At 40.3% G+C, this 27,975-nt stretch overlaps 2 protein-coding genes and 1 non-coding gene across 4 annotated transcripts; all 3 read left to right on the forward strand.

The window, feature by feature from the left end:
- Positions 1–1,955: 1,955 nt before the first annotated feature.
- STX12 (syntaxin 12) lies at positions 1,956–14,603 on the forward strand. The gene is made up of 9 exons (XM_063311915.1): positions 1,956–2,220; positions 3,341–3,410; positions 5,116–5,215; positions 6,202–6,339; positions 7,467–7,510; positions 9,249–9,351; positions 10,621–10,693; positions 11,551–11,633; positions 12,854–14,603. The coding sequence occupies exons 1-9, from the start codon at positions 2,112–2,114 to the stop codon at positions 12,944–12,946; spliced, it is 813 nt and encodes a 270-aa protein (XP_063167985.1). The 5' UTR covers positions 1,956–2,111; the 3' UTR covers positions 12,947–14,603.
- A 1,967-nt stretch (positions 14,604–16,570) lies between these two features.
- Positions 16,571–27,299, forward strand: PPP1R8 (protein phosphatase 1 regulatory subunit 8). 2 transcript variants are annotated; one of them, XM_063311762.1, is made up of 7 exons: positions 16,571–16,679; positions 19,325–19,385; positions 22,780–22,933; positions 24,401–24,663; positions 25,354–25,498; positions 25,846–25,910; positions 26,801–27,299. In XM_063311762.1, the coding sequence occupies exons 1-7, from the start codon at positions 16,612–16,614 to the stop codon at positions 27,152–27,154; spliced, it is 1,110 nt and encodes a 369-aa protein (XP_063167832.1). In that variant the 5' UTR covers positions 16,571–16,611; the 3' UTR covers positions 27,155–27,299. The 2 variants fall into 2 exon arrangements, with proteins under 2 accessions (XP_063167832.1, XP_063167833.1); XM_063311763.1 differs by having other exon boundaries at positions 16,572–16,679; positions 24,443–24,663.
- On the forward strand, positions 20,113–20,279 carry LOC134503752 (small Cajal body-specific RNA 1). Its single transcript, XR_010068585.1, has one exon. It is a non-coding gene; the product is annotated as a small Cajal body-specific RNA 1 (non-coding RNA).
- Positions 27,300–27,975: the final 676 nt, after the last annotated feature.

Consider the following 27,975-nt stretch of genomic DNA (forward strand, 5'->3'; position numbering starts at 1 on the left):
AGTTTTAGGCTATAAGATTTAAGATTCTAAAAAGCAGTTTTAAAATGATTTATGTATTTATACATAAGTGTATGAGATGCTTGCAGACAATGTCTACCAGTATTTCCCACGAAAATGTATTCAGTGATGCCACAATTTACAACCCAGGCCCTTTAAATCTATCATTTTGAAATTTTATTGTATTAAATGCATTTACTTTACAACGTGCAAGGACTATCAAAACAAACTATAACTGCAATAACGTATTCAATACAAACTATCCTGTCTAAAAAATGCTAACTGGAAAATGGGGCAATGGAAATAGTTTTTTCTGGTGCCTAAATAATATCAACAACGGTACCACACATGCCTTCCTGAGAATAGTCTAGTACAGTGTTTAAGATTTTTTTTCTCTCAGAATCCCTTTCCACTTTTAAAAGTAATGGAGGACATAGAGCTTTTGTTTGTATGGGTTTATTTATCAATAGTTACTATATTAAAAGTTAAAATTGATGCATTTGCTGCCGCTACCACTTCTCACGATTGTTTGATGGGATTTTAATATTATATTTTAATATTATAGGATTATTTTTCAACATAAGCTGGCAAGCAATTTTTATTCTGAGGACCCCTGAGAGGGTCTTGGGGGATCCCCAGGGGTCCTAGGACCACACTTTAACAAACACTGGTCTAGTAGCATGGTGTCCCCATGAACAGTCTCTATTCTACTTGCCACCCACCACAATTCAGATAATTGAGCCATGTGATGTAGGAGAAATGATCTAACAGATGCATGGGTCCTAGAGGATTTAAAGACCAGCATTTTTAACAGAGCACAGCCCTTCTGAAAAAAAAAATATTGTTTTGATATTCAACATTATTCAAAATTGATCGACCACACAAATTTTCTCCATGAAAATCGGTCCCCAATCTGGTCCCTCAAGTCTTCCAATGGTGCACCCACCCCCCACTGTAACTGAGTCCATCCACCTTGCTGTTGAGGGGTGTTTGTGTGTGTGTGCCTTCGAATCAGTGCTGACTCCTGGTGACTGCCAGGACAAGTCACTGCAGTTTTCTTGGCAAGGTTTTTTGGAAGTGGCTTGCCATTGCCTCCTTCCTGGGGATGAGAGAGAGGGACCAGCCCAAGGTCACCCAGCTGGCTTTCATGCCTAAGGTGGCACTAGAATTCATGGTCCCCTGCTTTCTAGCCTGATGCCTTAACCACTACACCATTGGTATTATTCTGGTATTCAATATTAGTGAGCTGTCACCTTTTGACCCACTTGCAATGAGCATTTCACAAGGGGCATTTTTATAAGGCTGCAAGAATCACGTCGGCCGGTGGCTGGCAGCCAAGAGACCCACAACACTGTTGCTGCTGCTGCCATCTAGTGGTCGTCCCAAGTTTTGCACGTACCTGCGTAAAAATGCCACTGAGCTCAAGGCGTTAACCACTAGTAAGCCGTCGCAGCGTAACATCCACGATATAATCCTAGGCACGCATCCCTGAAACCCAGGCACACTGAACTCAGTAACGTTGTTATTGGTACATCGGTTATTTCGCTTTAATCCGATGCAGATTTACTCAGGAGTAAATCCCATTTAACTCAATGGAACTGGCGCCTGAGTGCATATCTCCAGCATTTTACGTGCAACCTTACGATCGTGTAGAAAAGGAGCCGGTACCACGCCGTTATCTCGGAAGAATCATCACAACGCCACCGCGGCCTCCTCCAAACAACAGCAACGCCAAGCTGTCCCCAGTTGCCATGACACCGAGCCTCACTTGCAGATAACAGCGGTTGAGCCAGTCTGAGCATGCGCGTCTCGCGGCTAGGGCGCATGCGTACAAGTCCTTGCTTCCCCTCGGCTCACCCAACCAGCGACCGCTCCCTCGAGTGGGTTGAAGGAAGGCGGAGGTGGACTGTCCGGTCTAGACTTCTATTGTGCGCATGCGCGGAGAAAGGAAGAAAGGTCGGGCCTGCCTGGTGCGCCTGCGCAGCTGTGGAGGCGTCGGCAGTGTCCCGGTTTGACAGATAAATAACATATTTTGGCCTTCTCGTTTGGGGGTTGTACTTTTTTGCTGTGGTTTCTGGTTTTTTTTTTCCTTCCCCGGGGCTTTAGAGTTAACTATGTCGTACGGGCAGTTACAGACCTACCGGCCTGGGGGGCTTCCGCCTCGGGACTTCAGCACCATTATCCAGACCTGCAGCACCAATATACAGCGCCTGGCACAATGCAGTAAGTGATGCTTTTGATCTCTTCGACCCACACACTCCCATCATCTCCTCGATTACCCCCCTCAAAAGAAATATGTTTCCCTTTCTTACCCCCCCCTCCCCATGTGGCTGACCTCTTTATTTTAAATCATTTGTATCACTTTTTTATTTATAAAATCCACGGAACCTCCTAACGTTGAAAAAAATGTATATATTTAAAATGTTAAATACTGAATCTGACGTCTTGGGATCGGAAATATAGTAGCAAGCCATTCCAAAGTCTAAGAGAACTTTGTCCACCTTGAGTCAAAGTTAATCAGCAGAGGATTCTTTAGAAGATTTATACTCTCTCTTTCTAGGCATGATCGCTGAGGCTACTTGCATGCAATGTTTTAGAATACTGTTCATCAATAATAATAATAGTATTAATAATAATAATATCTATCCCCATTCTTACCCACTGATTGTTCTCTATATCAAGGTTTTTACGAATTTTGTTTGTTTGTGGTGCCCATGTAGCAGCACCCGTATACTGTACAGTATATCCCTTGGATGTGTAAGGAAATGGCAGATTGCTCCCTTAAAATGTTCTGTATAAGTAGTAATGATCTGTAATTCAGCAGGTCAGTGCAGAACAATGTGTGTTCATGTAAAGCAAAGTAGCAGGCATCTCATTCTTCTATCTGCCATCCACGCATGAAGATATATTTTTGTTTATTTATATCCCACCTTCATTTTTTGCAACTCAAGGTGGCGTATCTATCTAATGCTCCCACTCCTGTTTTCCCCACAACACCCCCGTAAGGTATATAGGACTGAGAGAGAGTGACTGGCACAAAGTCACCCAGCTGACTTTCATGCCTAAGGGATGACTAGAACTTGTGGTTCCCTAGTTTCTTGCCAGCACTTTCAACACTGAACTAAACTAGCTCTCTCTGCAAAGATATCCAGTTCTTTGCATAGTACTACAAAGGGTGGTCAGCAGTACGGGCAAACCTGATGTAAGTATGGTTTGTGGTTCCATTTTGGGCTCGTAGCTAGCAATTGAGCCCACAAAAGTGTTCAGGGAATAGTTCCGTAACTTTCCACATGAGACCAATTCATGGCAAAATGATAACATATCATTTTTTTTTCTTTTACAGCTTCTCAGATAAAGAATTTGATGAATCAGTTAGGGACCAAGCAGGATTCTACCAAACTGCAGGAAAACTTGTGAGTATGATCTGAGTAGCTCTTTAAAGTATGCAGGGCCTCAGAGCTAATCAGATACTTAAATGAATTTTTTGAGTATCTTAACTTTGAGGTCTAGCAAATTCATAGAATCGAATAATTTAATAAATAATTTCCAACACAAAGGAGTTACAAAAAAAGGAGATTTGCGGATAGCTTACCTTCAGTTTTATGTACGTGATCAAGGAAGAGAAAAAGAGCAGTTACATCAATTGCAACAGCAACTGGATAATTATTTACTTATTTTTATATATCAAATTTAGTCACCGCCCTTCTCACTCAGAGAGCAACTTTGAGCGGTTAATTATGTATGAACGCATTCATGATGTCAATAGTTCTAACTGATATGTCACACTATTGTGTGGATTTTAAAAATGCCCAAGCTCTGAAAGCTAATTAAGCAAAAATAGTTCCTATGAACAGAATCCCCATTTTGAGAAGCCAGAAGGAAATCAGATCTTTGCAGATCAGTCCAATTAACTTTTCCCCATGAGCTCTGAATTTTTTAAAAAAAAGAATTAAAACAAATGTCAGAAAGCAAGAAACAAGAGAAAAAAAAATAATGTGGGATAGCCTCTAACACACCACTGCCCCGTGGGCAGAATCTGCAAAACTGCTGTTCCATCCATAATGGCGTTAGAGCAATTCTAAGAATAGGCTTGGATATAAGCTTTAAATACCTTTCACATTCAAAGTATTTTTTCACCACTGTATGACAAGAAGCAGTTCCGCGGGGTTTGTTCTTTTGTTTTGCAGTGCTGTTTTGTCAGGTGGTGGGGGGAATGCTCAAGGAAGAAACAACTCTAAAGAAAAAACTGACCTGTTGAATCCAATGAACTAGATTTTGAAAGCGGGACGGGTGTCTAGTGGAGTTTGTTCTCATTTATTTTGAAAAGCAAAGTTTGACTAATCTGGGATTGGGCAAGGAGAGCAGTTTGAGCCAATAATTAAATAATCCATTTCATTTCATTCATTCATTTCATTTATTCGATTTAATTCAAAGCCAACTAAAAGAAAAGTAAAAGACAGAAAGCAGTTAGAAATTTTTTTTCAGATCTGGGACAAAATATATAATCCAGTTATAGTGGTAGATTTAATTGAGATAGTATTAAATTCAGCAGGTAAAAATACAATAGATCTGGATTTAGGTACCTCAAGTATTGTTCTCAGCAATTTATTTTGCACATGAATTGAAAATATTCTAGGTCTGAGGAAATTCCTAGAGCTCAAATTTCCCCCTTTATTGTTGGCCAACTTTCATTTTCAAAGATTGTCAAATAAAGAGAAAAGCAAGATATAATATTGATATAATATTATACAGAATATTATACTCCTTTATATATGTATATTATATTCTATTATATAGAATATTATACTCCTCCATACAGCAAGAGTGAGCCCTCCTTTTACATTTCACTGTATTTTGTCCAAAACCTTGGTTTTGCTATAATTAAAGACCAATGAGGTTTTTTTTTCCTGGAATACTTAGCTAAGGCATACAAGAGTATACAAAGGCCAATTAGGGAGCAAGAAACAAGTCATCAGCATAAAGATGAAATGATTTATTTTTCTGTCATAATTTTGCCCGGAAAAAGAAATCATTCAAAAGGAGAAGGAAGTGGAGCCTTGCTAATGTTTCCATTTTAAGACACAAGAAAATGAAGCTGAAATACATTTTTGTTCCTAGACAACAGTTGCAACATACAGCAAACCGGCTTGCCAAAGAGACCAATGAATATCTGAAGGAGTTGGGTTCCCTCCCACTGCCCTTATCTTCCTCAGAACAGGTTTGTGGGTTTATCTGTGGTTTTCATGGATTGGGAGACAGCCAAACAGGTTTGCAGATCACATTAAACTGTTGCTTCTTTAATCATGGTTTACCAATGTGCTATAATTGGATGTGTTTGCACATGTCACAATAAGCCACAGTTTACAAACCACAGTGGCTGAGTTTGCAAAACATACTAAGCCAAAACCAAGCATAACACATCATAAATTAGTGTGGTGATATGTGGACCCTGCCTTAATGTTATATTCAATCATTTTAGAATGGCAATACTTCTTTCACTTGCTGGCATGGATCTGGGGGTGGGGGGCATTCGTAGGCTGGTTTACGTATTTAAGAAGCTGAACTACTGGTACATGACAGTTCTCAGTGTGAATAGGGTCTAATTAGCGTTCTAGAGGAGGGGAATAATTTCTCATTCCCCCTGCTGTAATAATGGAGATTAATGGTGCATGCATATAAATGATACTAAATGAATTTTGAGTGCCTGCTAATGTATGAAATGGGTGTAAATCACCCTTCCACACACTGGTTTCTCTGGAAGTGTTTGGACTTCTGCTTCTACTATGGTTGTTGCAATTATTACTGTGTTGCTCAAAGTAGCTTACACAAGCCTCTCCTTTCATTTTATCCCCAGAACATGAATATTCTATCCCCAGCAACCCTCTTGGGGTAAGAGGTTGGGGCTGAGAGAGAGTGACTGAACCGGAGTCACTCCGAGTTTTTATTGTTGTGGGTGGAAGTTAACCTGGGCCAGCACCTTAAGCCCTACACACTGGTTCTCTGTCCCCAAATTCCCAGGATGGCTGAACAAGAAATCTCCTTACTATTCTTTTAATAAAACAATAGGCAAAAGTGGTCTGAATCGGTCATGTCTGTTGAAGGTTGCAAAAGTGTCCTGTGAGAGCTAGAAATAAAGTATGAATATTTCTGTTGAAGTTGGTGGGTTTTTCTTCTACAATCATGGATAAAACTCTTCTTTTCTAGCGCCAGCAGAAACTTCAGAAGGAGCGTTTGATGAATGACTTTTCTGCAGCCTTAAATAATTTTCAAGCAGTGCAGAGAAGAGTCTCCGAGAAAGAAAAGGAAACTGTTGCCAGGGCAAGAGCTGGCTCTCGTTTCTCTGTAAGTTGTTAGCCAAATAGTCCAGAGAGGAGTTTTTTTCTCCAAACGTTTTAAAGGAAAAATAGATGGCAAAGTGTCTTAGTAACCTGACAGTTCATATGTCCCTATCTTTTAGCTTCACGTCCTCTACTCTGTTTATGCTAAAGCATGTACTAGAGGTGGTCCTCTCTATTTCTTAGCAAGGAAAGTTCTGAAGTACATCTGGGCTTTAGAAATGTTCAGATTCCCACTTGGAAAGAATGAGTGGTTTGAAGTTGGTTGCTTTGCACTTCTTCAGTGATTTCCTTCGTTTCCTTCTTGTCCTGATTATTGTCTCTGTCAGGACAGTAGCTAGGACGTGAGGGTGATCTGGCTGCAACATCTGTCACCCCATGGATCGCCAGGGTTGATTCAGCTGATCTGGCTGGCTAGGCAGGCGTCCCCTTCCTCCCTTACTGCTCCCTGTGCATCCCTCCCGAAGCTGCATGCTTGGCAGAAGAGAATGACCATCCCAGATAGCAGGAGGGTACCCATCTTCGGTTAAGGGTCTACGATAGCTGTGCTCCCCTGCTAGAACCTCCAAACGAGCTCAAGATCCATTCGCGGGACAGTAGCTATCTTTCAGTCTTCTCATAACAAAACTATACAAAACTGTGCCAATCTTACATAATTTGGGTGGGGGAAATGAGAGTTCAGCTGTTACTTGATGTGAGGGACCACCGATGTCTGACCGATGACCGTACTGACGATTAGAAAGAATATTGCAAGTCTTCTGAGCAGTGACCTTGAATTGCTTAGTTCTTTTCCCCCCACTGCAGCACCCAGCAGTCTAAATTAGATAGGCTGAGCGATTCAAGGGGGCACAGGAATAAGTGATCATGCTGTCGCAGACCCAATGAATTGGTAAGAACTGTGTCCCTTCCTGTTTAGTTCAATTCCATTCCAGTTGTTCAATTTTCTTAACTTCTCACACTATGTTGCTTAATTAGTATTCTTTTAAATAGAAGAACTAATTTTGTCTTGGCTATGTCTGCCAAGTCCATGACTTGTAAGAAACTGTGTTGTTAATTAGGCCAGAAAGAATCTAATTGCTGCATCATATCCTCCTAGTGTAAATTTTTGGCTGATCTAGAATGGTTTCTTTCCAGGGAGAGGAGAGACGCAGGGAAGAGCAGCTGGTCTCATTTGACAGGTAATGCCCACTGTTTTCTGATACCTATCACCTTGCTTCTTCAGTTGCAAAAACCTTAACGCACATTCAGTGATGTGCCTGCATTCACAGCTTGTTCATATGACCCACAGCAACTTTTATTCAGAAACAGTAGTTCAGTTCAGGTGCTGGAGCCAAATACTTGTTGAGCTATTGGGACGTTTCTCAGGCTTTGTACTCTGGGCACTCTGGTTTCCTTATTGACATCCTGGCTGGCATCCATTATAGCTCTGGGACAGCCAACGAGGGTTTCCTAAAACCATCCAAAGCAGAATCAGAAATTCAGATTGAATCATAGTCTCTGGTTCAGGTTTAGAAGTAAATTATAGGTTGTGGTCACAAATTTCTGGCGTCCTAATTGAGGAAACTTCCTATAGTAAACCAAGAAGCGAAAGAAGAAATTGGAGGTTGAGGAGGCGGCCAGCAAAACTCAGTCAAACTTTTGTTTGTCGTATTGAGTATAAATGTTGATCCAGATTTTTCCAAGTGCCTTTAAAGATGACTTTTTTTAAGGCATAGCTGTAAGAGCACCCTTAATTTTCTACTTCGTACAACATAATTTCTCATTACCTTAGTTTGTTAGGATTGAAACCTTCTTGAGCAATGAAGAACCATATATGTTTATATTTATGTATACAGTATATATAGTTACTTGATGTACTTTAGCATGCCATTACATCACAGGGCCATGTCAGCAAAAGTAAAGTCTAGATGTCCAGATGACAGTGTAATAGATTTTGATGCTATTATTTATAAAAATGGTCTTTCAGGTTTCAAGGGTAACAGAAACAAAATATGGGTCTACCTATCTACAGTGTCTGTCTATCTGTCATGAGAGAAAGGTGGCAACATTGTTTTGGGAAATGCACAGCTCTTCCCAAATCTTGAATTTAAATGTAAATTCATCAGATTGGCTTAGCTCTATAAAATTCCTAAGCAACTTCCACCCAGTTAAAGGTTCCCTTCATTCCCTTTTTAAATATATAACATATTCCAATCAGTGTTACATCTACTAAAATTCTGATTCAGAGTTATAGAACTAATTGTAAGTTGATACATCTAAAGAACATTGTGCTTGGTTGGTCCTGAAAGATAAACAAGACTATTTAAATTGCATCATGTGTTGGGTAAATACACAAGCTCTTCCCAGGGCTCTCCAAAAGTTTTGGAATTCAACTTTCAACCAGCATGGCCAAGAATCTAATGCAGTGTTTCTCAACCTCGGCAACTTTAAGATGTGTGGACTTCAACTCCCAGAATTCCCCAGCCAGCATGCTGGCTGAGGAATTCTGGGAGTTGAAATCCACACATCTTAAAGTTGTCGAAGTTAAGAAACACTGACATAATGTGATGGGGCTTCCAGCCCAGACTTTTGGAAATCATGATTTGGATAAGGCTCACTAAAATACTGATCCATTTGAACTTGGGGATAGGAAAATGGGATGCCAATTGCCAGGAGTTTGTCTTAAAACATTTAACTTTTCTTCTAATACAGTTAGCTTGCCTCATGTGAAAGAGTGTTCCAGTACACAGAGAAGCATTTATAACCACTTCAACATTTTATATTTTAAAAGATTCTGCATTCGCAGCTCCTTTAGTTTTGAATAAGGACCACAGCTAAGGAACGTGTATCAGTAAATCCAAAAAATATTTGGGTAGCCTTTTCTGATCATCCAGGAATAGCAAGAAGAGTGGGTTGTCCTTTTTTTTTTCCCTTCAGCAATGAAGAAAGAGATCAGATGCAGACTCAAGAAGATGTAGCAATAACAGAAGAAGATCTTGAGTTAATAAAGGAGAGAGAAACTGCCATTAGGCAATTAGAGGTAAGTAGTTGATTCAACGAGATGCAGTGTTTAAAAAAATACATATTAAAGAAGTCAAAAAGAAATGCTTTGGGTGCCAGATTTTTTCAAAAGCCACCTCTGAGCCCTTCATTTGCACCCTAGGATATTTATCTAATACTGTACAGCAGGCCTTTTTGGTCTGATGAGCACTGTTGGAATTTTGAGAACATCTTGGAAAATGATTGGGAGGGTGCACAGCCTTGTCCATTTGCAAAATGGTTGCCATGAGGGACATAACTAGATACAAAGCCTCCATTTACCTCAATACAAGCTGCCATCCTCCAGTTCTGCCCTCTGTGGGATGCTCCTTGCTACTTCGATGTACCTGAGTTCTTTTCTAGGCAGATGGACACAGTTCAGACTAAAGCCTTGGAGTAGAGCCACCCATCATTTTGTATTTACTAAAAAACTTCGGGAGCTAGAGGCATTCATGGAAATCAAGAAGATGCCCTTTACTCTGCAGCATGTCAGTTTTCCGTATATATATATGTATTTTTTTAAAGTAAAAATCAAGTGGTTCAAGGAGCTTGACAGGCACCAGGGGCAGTATCAGCACATACACAGACCACTCACTGGGGACCTGAGGTATGAACATGGCTTCTTTCAAGGCAATCTTGAATTATTAACAGTTCAAAATAAGAACAAAACTTGCAACATTCTTGATAGGATTTACCAGCTGATATGAATCTTCATAAAGTTTCCAACCAGTATTTTGGGAATTAGAGAGAAGAATGCTGCAGAGTGCAGACATAGATATTTTTGCGTATCTTCTTAAAAGATTTAGAAGTAGACAAAGTGTAGGATTTTGCAAAATGCGGGCTGCATTTTCACGGTAGTCATTAAACAGAAAGAGGATGTAGTTATCCTTGACTAGAGAGGATAATGGAGGGAAAGAGAAGGAGATTGGAGTGGGTGAACCAGACACATAAACACAAGTATTCTTCTAAGGCTTGAAGGTGACATATTGCTTGTGATATATGGTTGCAAATGAAATTTCATTTTAAAGAATGAACGGCGGGGGTTGAATCCAAAGAGTCAGCAATACTGGCATTACAGATAGCTGTACCAAAAAGCCCCTTCACAAGATAAGTGTGACATTGACAGTGAGACTTTGGAATTAAGCCATACTAGGTTGTTATCTAGAAAAAAATAAGTGCAACAGGAATAATAATACGGCTTAATTATTAGAATCATAATATAAACACTTAAGCACAAAATGCAGTAATTTTTCACAAACTTCCATTTCAGGCAGATATCTTGGATGTGAATCAGATTTTTAAAGATTTGGCTATGATGATCCATGATCAGGGAGACATGATTGGTAAGTAAATAGTGGCGTTTGCTTGACTGCAGAAGTCTGATTTGGCATTTGCTATTCAGATGAGGATTCATACCACAGACTTTTGAAGAAAGATGCTCTTTGAGCCAAAGAGGATCCTAAAATATCTTTAAAAATGTGACATCTGTAGTATTGACAAACTGCTGATGAAATATATTTGGAATATTTGGAAATATCATTCTATGGAGTGATATTTAATAATGCTGCAATTTCTAGAAAACATAGCAACTAAAGATGATATTTGGTTTACAGTATTCTGATTCTGGGTCTACATTTGTATACACATATTGCATATATGCCTGTGAGTGTACAAACCTTCCTGGTACATTTTTTTTTTTTAATCAGCCAGAAAAATTGTCACTGGTACTAGGAATAGCATGTAGGGTCATTATTCCTTTCAGACAGCCCCCTATCAGATAGTCCCCTATCTGAAACTAGACTAACACTTATTGATCAGCAGGCTACCCCTCAGTCTAGTGGTTAAGGCTTCAGGCTAGAAACCAGGAGACCGTGAGTTCTAGTCCCCACCTTAGGCATGAAAGCCAGCTGAATGACTTTGGGCCAGTAACTCTCAGCCCAGCTTACCTCACAGGATTGTTGTTGCGGGGAAAATAGGAGGAGGAAGGAGTATGAGGTATATGCCTCACCTTGAGTTATTTGTAAAAATAATAAAGGCGGGATAAGTAAGTAAGTAAGTAACTAAGGGAATGCAATACCACTAAGCTCATGCTGAAATAACTTTACAGCTTATCTAAGCAGGCTTAACTGTAGCAAGAGTACATCATATAGTGGTGATGGTGGTGGGTTTTTTTTTAAGTGGGTGCTCTTTTTCTCTCTAGATAGCATAGAAGCAAATGTAGAAAATGCAGAAGTCCATGTGGAAAGTGCCAATGAACAATTGCAGAGAGCTGCTTATTATCAGGTAATCCTTGTCCAGCCCCAACATCTTCCAGAATTAGAAGTGGGGGAAGCATAGCTGGGATTTTAGTCTGTGTTGCACAGGTGCTCTGTCTGTCTCTATTTCGATTATGAATGTTTTCAGATCCAAAATGATGAGAAATATATGGCTTTTCCTATAGGGACTATTGCCATTGAGTCCCTTTAACTGTCCAGGAATCAAGACAGATTGGGGGGCACAAAGGGCACACAGCAACCAATCTTCTACATTCCACCCCTCAGTTGACTCAGCTCTGATCCCTTTCCAACTGTATTTTTAGCCTTAACCATATCCCTCAGTCTTGGGATAGCTAGCTGTCTGCTCCCCATCCTCCAACATAGGGTGTGCTTTTTAAAGTACTAATATTAAGATTTAAGATGGAGAGCCAATTTGGTGTAGTGGTGAAAGCATCAGGCTAGAAACCGGGAGACCGTGAGTTCTAGTCCTGCCTTAGGACAAAGCCAGCTGGGTGACCTTGGGCCAGTCCCCCTTTCTCAGTCCTAGGAAGCAGGCAATGCCAAACTACCTCTGAAAAGCCTTGCCAAGAAAACTACAGGGACTTGTCTAGGCAGTCTTCAAGAATCAGATATGATTGAATGGATTAAAAAAAGAATGCTAAGATACCCTAACACTGCAAAGAATAAAATACTATTAGTATTTCTGTGCCATTCTCTAACAAAAATTTCAGGGCAATGTACAATGAAGCTCAGTTTAAAATGAGAATTTAATTAAATAAATAAACAACTCAATCATCATAAAAAGGTATAAAGTCTGACCAGTTAAAAAGCATAACTAACAAGGTCTTTTTTAACCTAGCATTAAACGTATGAAAGAATGGGTTTTTGATTTACCGTTTCTGGAACAGCATTCCATGTTTGCAGGGTCACTATCAAAATTGCCTGCCCGATCCATATTAAAAATTCAGAAGATCAGCTAGCCAACCCGTGACCCGTTGGGTCGTTTCAGAGATATTTCCTCACCAGATTCCTCAATGCCTGCAACAGTGGCAGAGCTTCTAATGTACTGCCTTCACTTTAAATTATGTTAGAGGGTTTTAATTATAACCCTAATCCTAAAGTAGGAGCTGAATTTTACATCTCTTTCCACTTTCTTGTTATAAAGCGTGTATCTTTGTGTGTATGTGTGTGTGTCTCTCCCTTTCCCCCATACCCTATTGGGTTTTTTCTTTTTGTTTTTTTAAACAGAAGAAATCACGCAAGAAGATCTGCATCTTTATTCTTGGCCTGGCTGTGGCTTGTTTAATCTTGATAATAATTATCTGGCAGCTAGCAAAATGAAATATCTCTGTGGAATTAGATACAAGATAAATATTTCTGCCAGGAGACAAGCCTAAGGAATGAGCAGATTGAGGTGAGATGGAACACAAACTGATTTTCCATTAGTAATAATAATATAAAAACTAACATGAAGATAACTAGTTCTTGGACATAGTGAACCATGAAGACCGTTCATGTTAATTTATTTTATGTAATTAAACTTGTGGAGGGCTTTTTTGTTTTGTTTTGTTTTCCTGGATATTCCTGTCCCAAATATAAAGTATTGAAGGATGTGATCAGTCATCTAGATTAGCTTGTTAATTGCTGTAAGTACTACAGATCTGTTTTTTTAACGTGTATTGCTTTTATAAGTGACTCGTTTAGGAATAACTCCCAAGAAGTACAACATCCCACTAACCAAGCAGTTTTCAGTGATCCACACAGCTGTTCCAGATGTGCATCCCCATGCAAAAAACTGCCACACTTATTTGAAACAGCGGTTCCTGAGTTGCACTGTGTACTTCCAGAAGCTACTTTGAGTATAGTCCAGTGGGCTGGGGAGAAAATGGGACTTTCTGTAGCATACAAAAAAGAGTTTTTCAACTTGTGAAAAGAGAATGGCTCAATTTTCTAAAAAATACTATAGCTAATATGAGACATGTTGAAAACCCGTTTAGTAATGATTAGTCTAAAGATATTTAAAGTCCTGTTTCTCTCTGTTCCATTTTTGTGGTGACTGTCAATTGTTTAGTAGTATGTCCAAATATCTTCTTGCTTAATGAAGACGTTGTTGGAGATGAGCCATCCTACTGTCTCTTCCCAACTTTGTACCACTAGCACATACATTAAATACTACAGCATGTAACATGTTGCAGCAGAGTCTGAAATGAAAAGATGGCGTAGAGAAGTTTATGCATCTTTTCTCTTAGGATTTTGGTAAATATATCTGTCCAACAGAAGATTACTGGTTGGGAATACCAATTTCCTTCCTAGGCTGTCTGGGGATATTGCAGTCAAATGTACTAGAAAAACAAAATTTCCTGAAAGAAGATTGCAGCATATTTTGGGCTGGTATGGCTTCTGTCCTCCTTTAGGTGAAAAGAATGAATATAGTGAAAAGAATGAATTCCCATTTCCTCTTACATTTGAATGTGTAAAGTAGTTTGATCCTGGCCTATTGGAACCCTACTTGGGCTGAGACAAAACATTTTCCATATTAGGACAGTATTGGAAAAGTGCTTTTCTGAATAAACAACAAAAGAAAGCTTTAAACCTTTTATACCAAAGGAGGATTAGAAGCACGCTAGTCTAAGATTCACTATGGTGTGTCTTAATGGAAACCCATGGGTTCCATTTTATGTCTGATTTGGACTCTTTAAATTGCTCAGAACTGATACTTTAGTGAAATTTCTGGGTGGGTAATTTGGGTCAGATACTCTTAAGAGAAAGTGCCTATGGAAGGCCTGAAATGTTGACTTGGTAACATACTGTATACAAGTAATGTATGTTTTTCTCCTGACGTGCTATTTATTATTTATTTTTTCTTGCATTTTACATATTTAAATGACTAAACTATGAAAGCTGCGTGAAAAACGATGCCCTTAGTTGCACATCTTTCTTTGCACTATTATTCTATCATTCTATCCATTTCGGTATCAATAAACATTTTTAGATATTTGCCATGTCTTTCTTTTAGCAGAAATCTCCTGAAAGGTTTAAATTGCTTTAAATTCTTGAGAAAATAGTTGGCTTCAGTTGAAGGTCAGAATGGCATTGCTAGAAAAAGGGTTATTACACCTTTTGTTCCTTAGAGTCCATTCCAAGTGATGCATCAAGTGTTACCTATCAGCTGAAAATTTCTGTTTCATGCCTCTGAACACCAACTTAAATCCATCAAAGCTTATGTCCCAATAAGGCTTTATAATGCACAAGATTGTGGGTTTGCTGTCATAGACGCTGTCCCTGTAGAAGTCACTGCCAATGAAGATTACGTCTGGAGTAACAGTGAGGTGTCCTATCTTTATTACCAAATTCAACTCAATTTACATTTCAGATGAAGATTTTAACTGTGTGGGAGCAAGTAGTATCTAAAATACATTAATTCTGGCCCTTGGGAGCAAGAAGCAAGATAATAAAAGAACACTACAGAATGCTAGAATGGTTTTGAGATACAAACTTGCATTTATCAAGGTGAAAAATTCATTTTCTGGAGGTGGTATGGTTTTTCCTGGTACAATTGACTAAGTTCTACTTTAAGTTTAATGCTTCACATTAAATATTAATCCAACTCAGATAACCTTGGTGGTCCATCTTCCTTTCAAGACAGCATGAATTACAATAAAATAATTGATACTTGAAAACTACAGAATTATTTTGAAACTTCTGCTGTTAATAAATGTATCAGTGTCAGGAATGCAATGGACTGATCCAAGATGCTACATTCACTATAGGATTTGTTTTTGCCAAGTGTGGAAATGAGTCAGTTTAGTGTTGTGGTTAAAGGCACTGGGATAGAGTGGGGAGATTTGAGTTCTAGTCCTGCATTAGGCAAGAAGCCAGCTGGGTGACTTGGTGCCAGTCACTTGCTCTGAGCCCTAGGAAGGAGGCAATGACTAACCCCTTCTGAAAAACCTTGCCATCAAAAATGCAGGGAGTTGTGTGTGTAGTTGCCAGGAGTCAACTCCAAGGCACACACAAAAGTGTGGGAATACGTGCTTATTATATAGACGTACAATTCAAACCTCTTCCACACATCAACCCATGAGAGCGCACGGTAGTTGTCTCCCCAAAGTACAGTAAAGCAAATGGGGGAGGGGGCGAGTATAAACTGGATTTTCTGTAATAGCCCCTCAAGCAGATACAAAGTGTAGCTCTCTTGCCTTTCCAGCTTGTTAATCAACACAGCCTTGAGAACTCACCAAGTATCGGATAGTGGCTGCGCTCACATAACATGTTTAGTCACAAAACACAAACCAAGATGAAACCAACCCTCGCACATTGTGCGAATGCAGCTACTGAGTTCTAGGCGCTTGCGTGACCACAACCCTAGAGAGTAAGACCGCGCGGCTAACGGATAAACCTCTCTGAAATTAACCCGGAAGCGTTCGCTCAAGCCCCGCAAATCGCTCAATTTCCTGAAAGGACGAGCGCGGTCTGCAGATCGCGTCCGTTCCTCTGCTTCGCCTCCAAATCGGCGGGCGCCGTAGGCAGGCTCGTCGTCCCCCAAAGAGGGGCGGGCTATTTTGACAGACGAGAGCGCACGTGCGTTTTCACTCTTTATGACATCGCACGTTTCCCGCGTAAGGCATAATGTAATAATGAGGCGCCGCAGATTTAAAAGATGCTCGGAGGAAGCATTTAAAAAACAAAGCGTCGCGAATTGCAGGTGAAGGCGGGTGGGCCTCCGCCTGAAGCTAATCCTCCCGCTGGACTTCCGCGAGTAAAATGGCCTCCCCGCCGAGAGCGCCGGGTTCCCGCTCTTTGCGGGAGCGTCGTTGTGACGTCACCCAGAACGCCACGCCCGCGCTGAAGCTTAGAGCACATTCCGTCCGCTGCAGCTTGCCTCTCTCTCCCGCTCATCCCCACTGCCCGCCTCGGCGCGATGCATGCCGGGATCGCGTCCCTCCAGCCAGGTCTTCCAGCTTCCCGGCGTGCCCTGCGCCCTGCTGAATGGGGGCAGTCACAAGATGGCAGCGAACGCAAACTCTGCCGGTGGCGGCGGCGGTAGCCTCCCACTCTTTGACTGTCCGACCTGGTGAGGGTGGGGGCGTGTGCCGTTGGACAGCGGGGAAGCGACTTGCCGTGCAAGGGGGACTGCATTTTCCTTGGGAGGCGGAGCAGCATCCTAAAAAGGGGAGCGGGCCTGAGGGTAGCAGCCCCTGGAAGGGAGGACTGACTGAGGGGAATCCTCAAGGCTGGTCCTCTGAGCGTTGCAGGGTCGCGCTTCGTATGTGAAGTAATTGGGGCTGGAGGGGAGGGAAAGAATGTTTTTAGCTTAGGCAGAACACATGTTCTTTACCTCAAAGCAAAGGATGCCTCTGATCATGAGCAGAGGGCTTGCTTCTCATTGATGTGCCTCTGAATAGGGGTGGTTCAGTATAGCACGCGATGTGATGGATAAGGGGCAGGCTATGTGGCTACTGAGCGGTCTTTGGGAGATGAGAAAGAGTGGGCTGCTGCGTATGGACAAATGGCATAATTTTTACTTTAAAAATCCCTGAGCCTGGGAGAAATCAAAATTTACTTTCATCCTAGGTATGTTACTGAAGTCCTACATATAAAGTTACAGAATGGGGTTGTGGTGGGAAAAGGGTTTAGGCAGCAGGAACGTTCATTTGTACACCACTTTATATTGTGAGATACTTTTCAGGAGAAGCTGTTTTACTCTAGAAACAAATCTTGTCTCAGTTGTAAGAGTCTGAATAATGGGCAGAGTAGTGACTAAAGGCTCAGTGTACAAAATTTTTTAACAATTACTTGGAGATATGTGTTGGTATCCGTATGTGTTTTTTAGTATGACACTAGACAACCCGTGACCTGTTGGGTCACTGTTTCAGAGGTATTTCCTTACCAGATTCCTCAATGCCTGCAACAATGGCAGAGCTTCTATTGTACTGCCTTCACTGGAAAAGTTCTTAAAAATTCAGGGAGATGCTCAGAGATGCATCTGCCTTGAAAATAACCCATGTAATTCATATTGAACTGTATAGCACAGTGATTTTGAACGCATTCTGTAAGTTAGCCCATTTGAGGTACCTGGTTTAAAAATTGTTGCCCTACGATGCACCGTTTCATCCAGTTAAAGGTTACACACAGGCAAACAGAGTTTTAGTAATATATAGATACACTGGATTGGATCCAGATTCATTCATATTTCAAACAGAATGGTTGGAATCATGAGGACTGAATTAGTTGTGGCTATATTACACCATTTTATCTCAATAGGACTCACTAATATGGCGAAATTTGAATCCAATCCTCTGTATTAATAAAGACCTGTATGTTAATAGCATATAGTGGCTAGAAAAAAATATTTTAGAATTAGATTGAACGTTTTTAAAAAGAATTTTTCCATTGGCAAGAAAATACTCCTCAACCGCTATGGAAGTGTGGTATTCCTCAGGTCAAAGTAGCCACCAGGTAGAAGGATTATCTGGACTGCAACCTGGCTAGCAAGGTTTTGCATTTTAATAGTGATAGATAAGGCTATCAAATGTGTCACTGTTCTGAGATTGAAATACTATTATTTAAAAAAAAATTGGGACCTGGAGGCTTATTCTTTTCAAATAGTTTAGCTTGGGAAAGTGTTGGGACAGTTCCATCCTAATGTCCACTGTGTATTTGCTAGTCTTTCCATCACATACAGATAAAGACAGAAAAGATGTGAAAGTGAAAGAGTTGTCAAAAATGTCAAAGAGTTGTCAATTAAAGAGTTGTCAAAAATGTGCAGTCAAAAAAAATACAAATGTACTCAAGGACCTTCTAATAATACAAGATACACCAAGGTCTTTTAGACAGAGAGATTGGCTTTTCAAAGATAAAAGTTCTATACTGTACTCAAACAATCCTTCGTATCATACCCATTGTTTTGATCTTAACTAATGACAGAATACAACAGGGACCCTGATGCCAACCTCAGAGCTGGTGTATTTTTATATGGTGCACCCAGAAATAACTGCAATAAACATTTGAAATGTTGAGTGTTCAGAAAGCTTAACATATGTTAATAGTAGCAGCTGTCATTTAAGTGTTTCCCCATGTAGCAGAGGCAAGATCTGAACAGGAGACATCATGATATGTAGATTTTATTTTATTTATCAAATTTTATCATTTGTCTCCCAGAACAAGCCAATGCCTCTAAATCAGGCATATAATCCTAGAAATACATAAGACTGCATTTGTAAACACGTTTGTTTCCTTCTATGCGGAATTCAGTAAATGAATAACCTCTCCCAGCAGATGCTGTCACCAAAAGGGCACAGTAGTAATTCTGATTCATGCTGTTTCTCATAGTGGCCATCCAGACGCTTCCAGGAAATCCATAAGTAGGACATGCCAGTTTTGTTTCCAAACAGTTGAGATCATATTCCTAATGAACCTGGAGATTTCATGAGCTGTAGGCCCAAATTAATTTTGTTCAATCCCCTTTTCAGGCAATCATCTTATGGCAGTTGCTTCATAAATTTGTTATATATCTGAAACGTACCCTTGAATACTCAGTTAATCTTAGTTAAACTAAATATTACGATCAGTGCTGAGCATAATTGACTTTTTGTGCTCAAGTTCAGGTTCTCCGTATCAAAACAACTCACGGTCGTTTTACATCTGTTGATGTCTTCAGAGATTCCAATGGCTGCTTTAAGTATTCTTAAATAAAATGTTTTTCTTTTTGTTTCCTAGGGCAGGAAAGCCTCCACCAGGGTTGCACTTGGATGTAGTCAAAGGAGACAAACTTATTGAGGTATGAAAATAGATGCAGAAAATTTGAATATGAGCCAGGTGACATACAGTACTGGATTGCTGTAAAGCTCATCCCAGGCAATAAAAAGAAAAAGATTGAATATCTAATAGTCCTTGCTTTGGTTTCAGAATGTCCTGAGTATTTCTAGCAAGCCATCTGAATTTCTTTTTGTTGGGCTTGCATGTGGCCATTTGCAGCCAAGTATCCAAAGATAATGGTGCTTTTACACTGTTAGGTGGAAATGTGTATCTTCCAGCCCATGTCTTTCATTGTTTTAATAATTTGGATTACTATTTGGATCCAGAATGATTATTCTTGTGCGGAAATCTATTTGCTGGATTATGGATTTTCAGCATTCGCATCTCTGCTTAATAAGGTCAGATAAGCAAAAGTCTTGGTCAATACTTCATAGTTACGCTATTCTTTTTCTTCTGCAATATCCCTTTCAAACCAGAAAACCTTGGTTGTCACTACTTTGACAACCTGTATTTGGATGCAACTGAAAGCTACAATTAATTGAAATATTCCTGGTTTAATTGCACTGTGCCAAGAAAGAAAGAAGGGAGCAGTATAAGGACTAAGCAAATGAGTCATGCACTTTCTGACTACTCTCTCTGTTTGGTTTCTCCAAATATCCCAAAAGTGGGATGGAATGCTTTTTAAGCATAGTGTGTTATCAACATGAAATTATAAATTATTTGTGTTATTTAGCTCCTACAAGCTTCTTAAGCACTTGATACTAACCAAGCCATCTGTGCCTTAGTTCTCATTTAGAGTTCAAAGGTATAACTAGTGATTGGCTGGGTCAAAAAAGTGCAACATCAAAGTAAGCCATGAAGTGATTAAGCTCCATGTGTGGAGAATCACACCGGGTTATAACTCAGGGGCACAAATGAGTTTTCAGTTGTTGACACCTTTAAGAATAGCAAAATAGTTATTAAATTTTCTGCTTTCCCATTTCTTTTTATATCACTTATGTAACTCTGGAACATCAGTGAATCAGAAAACAGTGCTATGACTAGCAGTGGAATACCAGTTTGTTTATACTTGTTTGTGAAGCTGCTCAGCTATGTTAATTTTTTTTTCTGCAGATACCATTGTCATTTAGCTGGTAGAAAGTGTGCCCATACTGAAAAGCAGTGTCACGTGGTGTTAATGACTTTGTACACTGATTAATTACCATATATAGTTGCAGATAAACCAAGAATTTTAAGTTCCAAAATACACCCCAAAAATTGGGTTTAGCTTATTCACAGATGGGTTTATCTGCAAGTACAGGTTGACCTCGCTTAATGACTGCCCTGTTTAGCAACCATTAAAAGTTATGACAGTGCTGAAAAAGTAACTTTGTAACCAGTCCTCGCATTTATGACTGTTGCAGCAACCCCACGGTCACATGATTGACACTTCCATACTTTGCAACCGGCTTCCAACAAGCAGAGTCAATAGAGAAGCCGGCAGTAAAATCACAAGTCACAGTCACGTGATGTCTCACTTAATGACCCATGGTGACTTGCTAAATAACCAAGTGGGAAGTGACGTAAGTCTATCATAGTCACGTGATGTTTCGCTTAGCTATCATGTCGCTCAGCAGCGGAGTTGCTGGTCCCAATTGTGGTTGCTAAGCAAGGACTACCTGTATATACAGTACAGTAATATTTTTTTAAGTACCTGTATAGATTTGTGGATCAGCTGACCGTATTTTTAACCAAAATACCATAAAAAATGTGCCACCTGCAGGTAAGCCAATTGTGAAAATTAAAACATGAAAATTTCAAGGGTTGGCTTATCTGCAGGTAGCGCATTTTCACTGTATTTTGATTAAAAATTCAAGGGTCAGTTTTTCTGCAGATGGGCTTACCTGCGAGTATGTATTGTAAACGTTAATTACATATAACATAATGTTACACTATTTCTTCTCAGAGTGATGCATAATAGAATCATATCAAGGTATCAACAGGTTTTTTTCTATTTTATCTCACCCTTTCCTTTAAGAAGCTCAGGGTAGTATCTCTGATTCTTCTCCTCTTCACCCAGTTTTATCTCAACAGTCCTTTGAAGTAGGTTAAGCTGAGAGAGCACCCCCAGGTCAATGGCTTGACATATTAAAAAAGTATGTAGCACACTATATCTAAATAATTTGATGAACGGGAGGGAAGAAGGCAGGAAAGGAATATTCATACAGTTTGGTCTAGTGGTTAAGGTGCTGGGCTAAAAACCAGGAGGCTGTGAATTCTAGTTCTGCCTTAGGCATGAAAGCTGCCTGGAAGACCTTGGGCCAGTCACTCTCTCAGCCCAACTCACCTCATAGGGTTGTTGTTGTGGGGAAAATAGGAGGAGGAAGGAGTATTAGGTATGTTCACCCCCTTGAGTTATTTATAAAAATAATAAATGCGGGATAGAAAATAAAATAAATAAAATATACTGTATTGGTTCTGTGCAATCCGTTGTTTTTTTAAAAAATATTTGGGAGATGTTAAGAAGTTGGAATAGAGATATTTGCCCTATCCAGAAGAATTTGGCAGGAAATTAGGCAATTTTGAGCCAAGGAGGCAGAGAAAATTGTGTTCTTGAGCCGGTGACATTTAGTCAAGGCCATCCTGATTCTTAGATATGGGACTAGAATATTCTAATAAGAAATATAACATGTGTGCTAAATACTTGTATATAAACCTCTGAGGATTCTGTTGGTTAGCACATTGGATAGGCACCATATTCAGATTTGCTTAAGGCTTGCTGTTCCTTTCCAAGTTTATACCCGATGGAGAGATTAGAAATAGGATTAGAGAGGGAATACATGACTTCTTTTCAATCTGGACCCTGATAATAGTTGGAAGAAGGGGGAAATACACATTTTCCTTTTGCACTTTTAGTGACTTTACTTTTATATCTCTAAATCTTTTATTACCTAATGTGAATGTTTTCCTTCTAAATACCGCTTCATGGAAAGGATAGAGTTTAGTTTTTTGTTTGGAATCGGTTTCACCTTTTGTTCAAGTCTTGTTCTTTCTAAAGGGAGTTATGTATTGTCTATATCACTTCATGCTGCCATTGGGGCCTCAGATGATAGAATGGGCTTTTACAAAGTAACAGATTTTTGTCTCAGAAAATGGTTTTATTAAAGAGAAAACTAATGTGCAGTTTTTTATATGGGGAGGAATTACTATTATTAAGCTGAATTCCTCGTTATACTGAAGGCACCTAACCCACCTAACAGTAAGAACTAACTTGAAGTTTTGGGTTCTTTTAATTGCCCGTCTTTTTAGTTGAGTTGCCTTTTTTTCTTCTCTTGGCATAATGAGGTTCGCCTCGTTTTTATACCCATGCTCATGATCTTAAGAAAGTACAGCCAAAAAAAACAATCCACCCGTTTGTCTCTGATATCTTGTCACAGAAACTGATCATTGATGAGAAGAAATACTATCTCTTTGGGAGAAACCCTGACCTGTGCGACTTCACCATCGACCACCAGTCATGCTCTCGGGTCCATGCTGCTTTGGTCTACCATAAACATCTGAAGAGAGTTTTTCTTATAGATCTCAACAGCAGTAAGTTGACAAACAACGTCCGGGGCATCCTGATGGGTGTGGGGTTCTAAATGCGGAAGGAATGGGGTTTTGGTTTCACCAGCTGATTTTTCCACCTGTTCTGCTGACGTATAAAAAAGGTAAAATTAAAGGAACATCATGTCATTTCCTTTTTTTAATTACAACTTTAATAAGCCTCCCATGGCAACGAAAAATAGAAAAGGTGGCGATGCTTTTGAACCACTACACTTCTGTGAACTGTCATGTGATCTTTTCCTGCTGTTTTATTGCTGGATATCAAAAGCTTCTTAGATATGCAGTCTTTTTTTCAGCAGGAATGAGTGGAGCTTCATTAGTTTCAGCCTATTTATATTTTGAACTCTGTACTTATATGTGGGCCCTTCACTTCAGTGGCGCTTTGGATACACCTTCTGACAGAATCCATCATCGATCTGCTTTTGTGTCTCTTCGGTTTCCAGAGCCAGCCCTTTCAGAACAGTGAGACTGGCTGTACGTTGCTGACTTTGTTGTACTGAATTGATACAGATTGCTGGTTTTGCTTTACAAACCAAATAATTAAAAAATATGGTTAAGTGACTAGAAGTAATCACAAGCATGATATAGTATATACAAAAAAAAAATTAACTGGAAAACAGTAATGAAGTAATGAAAGCCAATGTGGTGTAACAATGTGTTGGCCTAGGAACAGGGAGATCCAGGTTCTAGCCCCCCACTTAGCCACAGAAGCTCCCTGGATGACTTTGGGCCAGTCACTCTTCTGATCCAAGCCTACCTATTTTTCCCCTACCTGTGGTGGGCCAAAATAGATCTTGTAATGTGTTTAGATATAAGCCTATCAAATAAATGCTAAAGTTATTAATAAAGAAATTGTGTGGAAATATATAATCAGACAAAAACAATTTCAGAAAATCTGACCAAACTGCAAGAAAGTTCCATTTCTTCTTAATAGGACTTCATACATTTTTGTTTGGTGACCAAGTTAAACATTATGACAAGATGATTGTGTCTTTTTCTCTTTTACATGATCCCACTTGCCCGCAAGTTGCAGCTGGAGTGGGTAGGGATCATGCCGCTGCAACTGTGCAAACTAGGCCTCACCCCTTTTCATTAGCTTCACATCTGGAGGTTGAATGGGAAGGTGGAGGCTGTTTGGATGCCACAAGACCAAGATATCCTTGAGAGTCTTCAGTCCCAAAACAGCAAGTCTCCAGCTTTGTTTCATGAGCTAGAGAGCACAACTACACGTGGCTTTGCAGTTAAGCAGGCTGATACTTAGGCACGGCTTTTGCCCAAACAGCTCTCAGAAGGTGTCTCATGAAGCTGAACGATCTTTCTGTGTCTAGTCATGTGGGGATAAGCCTGGGGGGCAAGTGTTTTTAAGGTAACTAGACAGTACAGTGCACTGTGTAAGGTGGGGGAGCACACTGAAATTAAGAAAAGGGATCGTGCTTTAAGTAATGTGATTAGTATTTGTTGCTTTTCCCCTCCTCCTTATTCCAAAATGCATAGCACATGGCACGTTTTTGGGTCATATTCGTTTGGAGCCCCATAAGCCACAGCAAATTCCCATTGATTCCACGGTTTCCTTTGGTGCTTCCACGCGGGCCTACACTCTGAGAGAAAAGCCTCAGACGTTGCCCTCAGCGGTGAAAGGAGATGAAAAAATGACCAGCGAAGACGATGAACTCAAGGGGTTGCTTGGTCTGCCAGAGGAAGAAACAGAGTTAGATGTGAGTACAGCGTGGTTTACTTGTATTGTGGTAGCCATGTTGCATATCTAGCTTGTGAAGGGAACAGAGACCTTTTGGCCTGAACTGTGGCACTGGCACTGGCACCGGAGAAGAGCTCTCGTGTCCTTAAATGTAGGGAGGGAGGTTCCTGTGTGACAGATCTGCTGTTGCCCTAGGCAAAAGTAAAGCAAGAATGACCAAATTCTTCCAGCCAGATTCTTATTCCTTGGTTTAGCCAGGGATCTCTTCTTCATTGGGCTAAACCAAGAGCTGCTCACGCTTGCTCTGAGCCCTGTTGGAGGTTCCTCTTGATTAGGGTTTATCCAGGCTCAAATGCTGTGCAGTCCCCATAGAAAGCAGGACTGACATTTTCAGAATTAAGTTTTGGTGGCAGGTTTTAAGAGACAGAATGGATGCCTAAAGCTTTGCTGTATCCTAAACCCCAACATTCTCCCCTTTTGGCCAGGCTTTTTCATTTTGAAAAGATGTTTTATGCCCCTTTTTCCCCCTAGCAACCTCCACAGAGGAGTCAGGTCTGAAAATTTAGGTTCTGTCTGCTCCAGTGATGTCATAAGATCATTGCCACAGCAGAGCAGGAAATTACAGCACAGTTTCCACCCCCCGAAATGGTCAATCCTTCAGTCTGAAAAGTATGTGCTGCAGTGGCGATCTTTGTCTTTGACATCTTAGAACCTGACGGAGTTTAATACAGCCCATAACAAGAGGATTTCCACATTAACAATAGAAGAAGGGAATTTGGATATCCAGAGACCAAAAAGAAAACGAAAGAACTCAAGAGTAACGTTCAGTGACGACGATGAAATCATTAACCCAGGTGAGTACTGTGGGCCAGGAGTAAGCAACTGAGTGCCCTCTGGATGTTCGGAATTACAACTCATCCTCTGGCTATCTGGTCAAGAGTTGCAGTTGTGGTCCAAAACACCTGGAGGATATCACATCACCAATCCCTGTGGATCTGTAGATTGTTCCTGTATAAGGTTGACTGCTTTGTTACTGGCAAGTAAGCATGTATCAATGTATAGATACTTTCCTAAAGAACATAATTATTGGTAATACCTTTTCTTTTAAAAAGGCTTGTATTAAATTCCTTCAGTGCTGAATACACTCTTGAGATTCCATTTTCTGCTAACTGCTATATATCAATCTCTCGTACTCCTACAGAGGACGTGGACCCTTCTGTTGGACGTTTCAGAAACATGGTACAGACTGCAGTAGTTCCAGTGAAGGTATGTAACTGAATTGAAGAATGTGTAGCTGATGTGGTTCTTTTGTTTAGTTTATTAAAATAGATGGGCATAGACCGAACACTCTGGTTCTTATTACTGCTAAATCAGAACAAATACACTATCAATATTAGGACTTGCGTTTGGATCCTAATTATATTTTCCCCTGTGGAATGTATTGCCAATTAGATTAGATTTAATTTTTGGCAAGGACAGAAATGTGTAAAGAAATAAGACTAGGTTTTGGTAGAACAGAAAAAAGAATTAAATTTATCAACAACCATCTTCTGTTCTACGAAGTGAAAAATAACAAATATAACATAAAAGTAGTCCAGCTAAAAAGTGAAGCTTCTGAATTCCATTTTATATAGTAACCATTTTTCCTGGTTACTACATAACATTAAGCAAAGATTCAGTGATATGAACGACCTTCATCAGCTTGAGCAGAAACGTCTATTAGGTTCCCTCATTCTCCCTTCCCTTTCTGCATAACCAGGAAGAAGTTTTAATCAAGATTCATTTCCATTGTTCACAACTTCCTGTGACATGCAAATTAGGAAGTATTTCTTCAGTAATGGATAGAAATTCAGTGGCCACAGGGTTAGCTAACTTTAAAGAGGGAATGGATTCACGGAGAACCAAATTCTCAGCTGTGAGTTACCATAGTTCTGTGTAAAGTTCTAGCTGCTGGGATACAACTGTGTGAGAGAACAGGCTTAGATATGGCATGATAAAAATGGAAAGGGGGGGAACTGAAATTCATGATCCAATTCTTTCTTTTTTTTAATCCTGTCATCAATGAGCCGTTGGTATTCTGAAGTGAAAAACGCAGGTTCTGCTGAATGTATTTGCGCTGGGCATGTTTTAATTCAGTGTTTTTGGTTGCTCAACAGAAGAAGCGAATGGACAATTCCGGCTCCCTGGCCGTGGATGAGGCTGCGACGCGACGCATGCAGAACTTTCCCTACAGCGGAGGACTGTACGGTGGCCTGCCTCCCACCCACAACGAGGCAGGCGCCCAGTCCCACAGCATCCACGGCACAGCGCTCATCGGCGGCCTGCCGATGCCCTATCCTAATCTTGCCCCAGATGTGGACTTGACTCCGGTCGCCCCCTCAACTGTTGCCATGAACCCAGCGCCAAACCCTGCCGTCTTTAATCCCGAAGTTGTGAACGAGCCGAAGAAAAAGAAATACGCAAAAGAAGCTTGGCCAGGCAAGAAGCCAACCCCTTCACTCCTGATCTGAAGAGCCGAGCTGGGCCTGTTCCGGGAGGCAGGAGCAAGAAGCTGGGCGGGGAAGGGGGAACTGTACAAGTGCAGCCACAGCTCTCAGACTCGGTTCCTAGCTGGGTCATAGCCAGGTTACATGGGGTTTGTCACTCCCTCAGAGAACCAACCTTCAGAAGAGTTCTAAAGGTGTCTAAGAAAAGGAATGCAAAAATATATCTCTCACTGCCTGTGGAACCACATTGCCTAGCAGCTTCTTTTTCATTTACCCAGACATTATACTTCCCTGGTTACTTTTATTCTGACATTATTCATGCATTTGAGGGGCATTGCCATTATTTACATGTTGCAGCTGTAGAAATGGCAGGTAGTTTACTGCTGAGTGTCCCAGGTCCCCCCCCCCTTTTTTTTTTTTTGGTCAACTGGTCTCAAGTGAAACCTCCCCCCCAGCAGAATTGGTTGACCAACCAAGCCACTCCCACAGTAATTTGACACGCTCATCAGTAATAGTTTCCATATAAGTCAAATACCGTGTTTTGCTTTTGTATCTCAGGATTATGAAGTGCTTTTAGTCTAGGTAGAACCTTTTGCATTTGCAAGGTAAACTACCATCATTTTTATGACTGCAAGCCAAATGAAATGGTCAAGAAATGAATTGCCTTTTGGCATTCTAAATTGGAATCACTAAGAAGTCTAAGGAAGAGAAGATTCTGACCATTTCAGATTTAGCAAAAGTTTTTTATGAGCAGTCCTTAACAGAACAAGAATTATCCAATAGCTATATTTAACTTTTTTGATAGGCCAGGGAGTAAAAATGTCCAGCAATAGACTTGTATGATT

This window comes from Candoia aspera, chromosome 10 (assembly GCF_035149785.1).
Source record: "Candoia aspera isolate rCanAsp1 chromosome 10, rCanAsp1.hap2, whole genome shotgun sequence".
Classification (NCBI taxonomy): Eukaryota; Metazoa; Chordata; class Lepidosauria; order Squamata; family Boidae; genus Candoia; species Candoia aspera.

Bases quoted from the DNA above. Each gene is read 5' to 3' on its own strand.
- STX12 (XM_063311915.1), top strand. From the start codon at position 2,112: ATGTCGTACGGGCAGTTACAGACCTACCGGCCTGGGGGGCTTCCGCCT. The intron at 2,221-3,340 runs GTAAGTGATGCT...TTTCTTTTACAG, and splicing joins ACAGCGCCTGGCACAATGCA to CTTCTCAGATAAAGAATTTG. The intron at 7,511-9,248 runs GTAATGCCCACT...TTTTCCCTTCAG, and splicing joins CAGCTGGTCTCATTTGACAG to CAATGAAGAAAGAGATCAGA.
- PPP1R8 (XM_063311762.1), top strand. From the start codon at position 16,612: ATGGCAGCGAACGCAAACTCTGCCGGTGGCGGCGGCGGTAGCCTCCCA. The intron at 16,680-19,324 runs GTGAGGGTGGGG...TTTGTTTCCTAG, and splicing joins CTCTTTGACTGTCCGACCTG to GGCAGGAAAGCCTCCACCAG. The intron at 22,934-24,400 runs GTAAGTTGACAA...TAATGTGATTAG, and splicing joins TCTTATAGATCTCAACAGCA to TATTTGTTGCTTTTCCCCTC.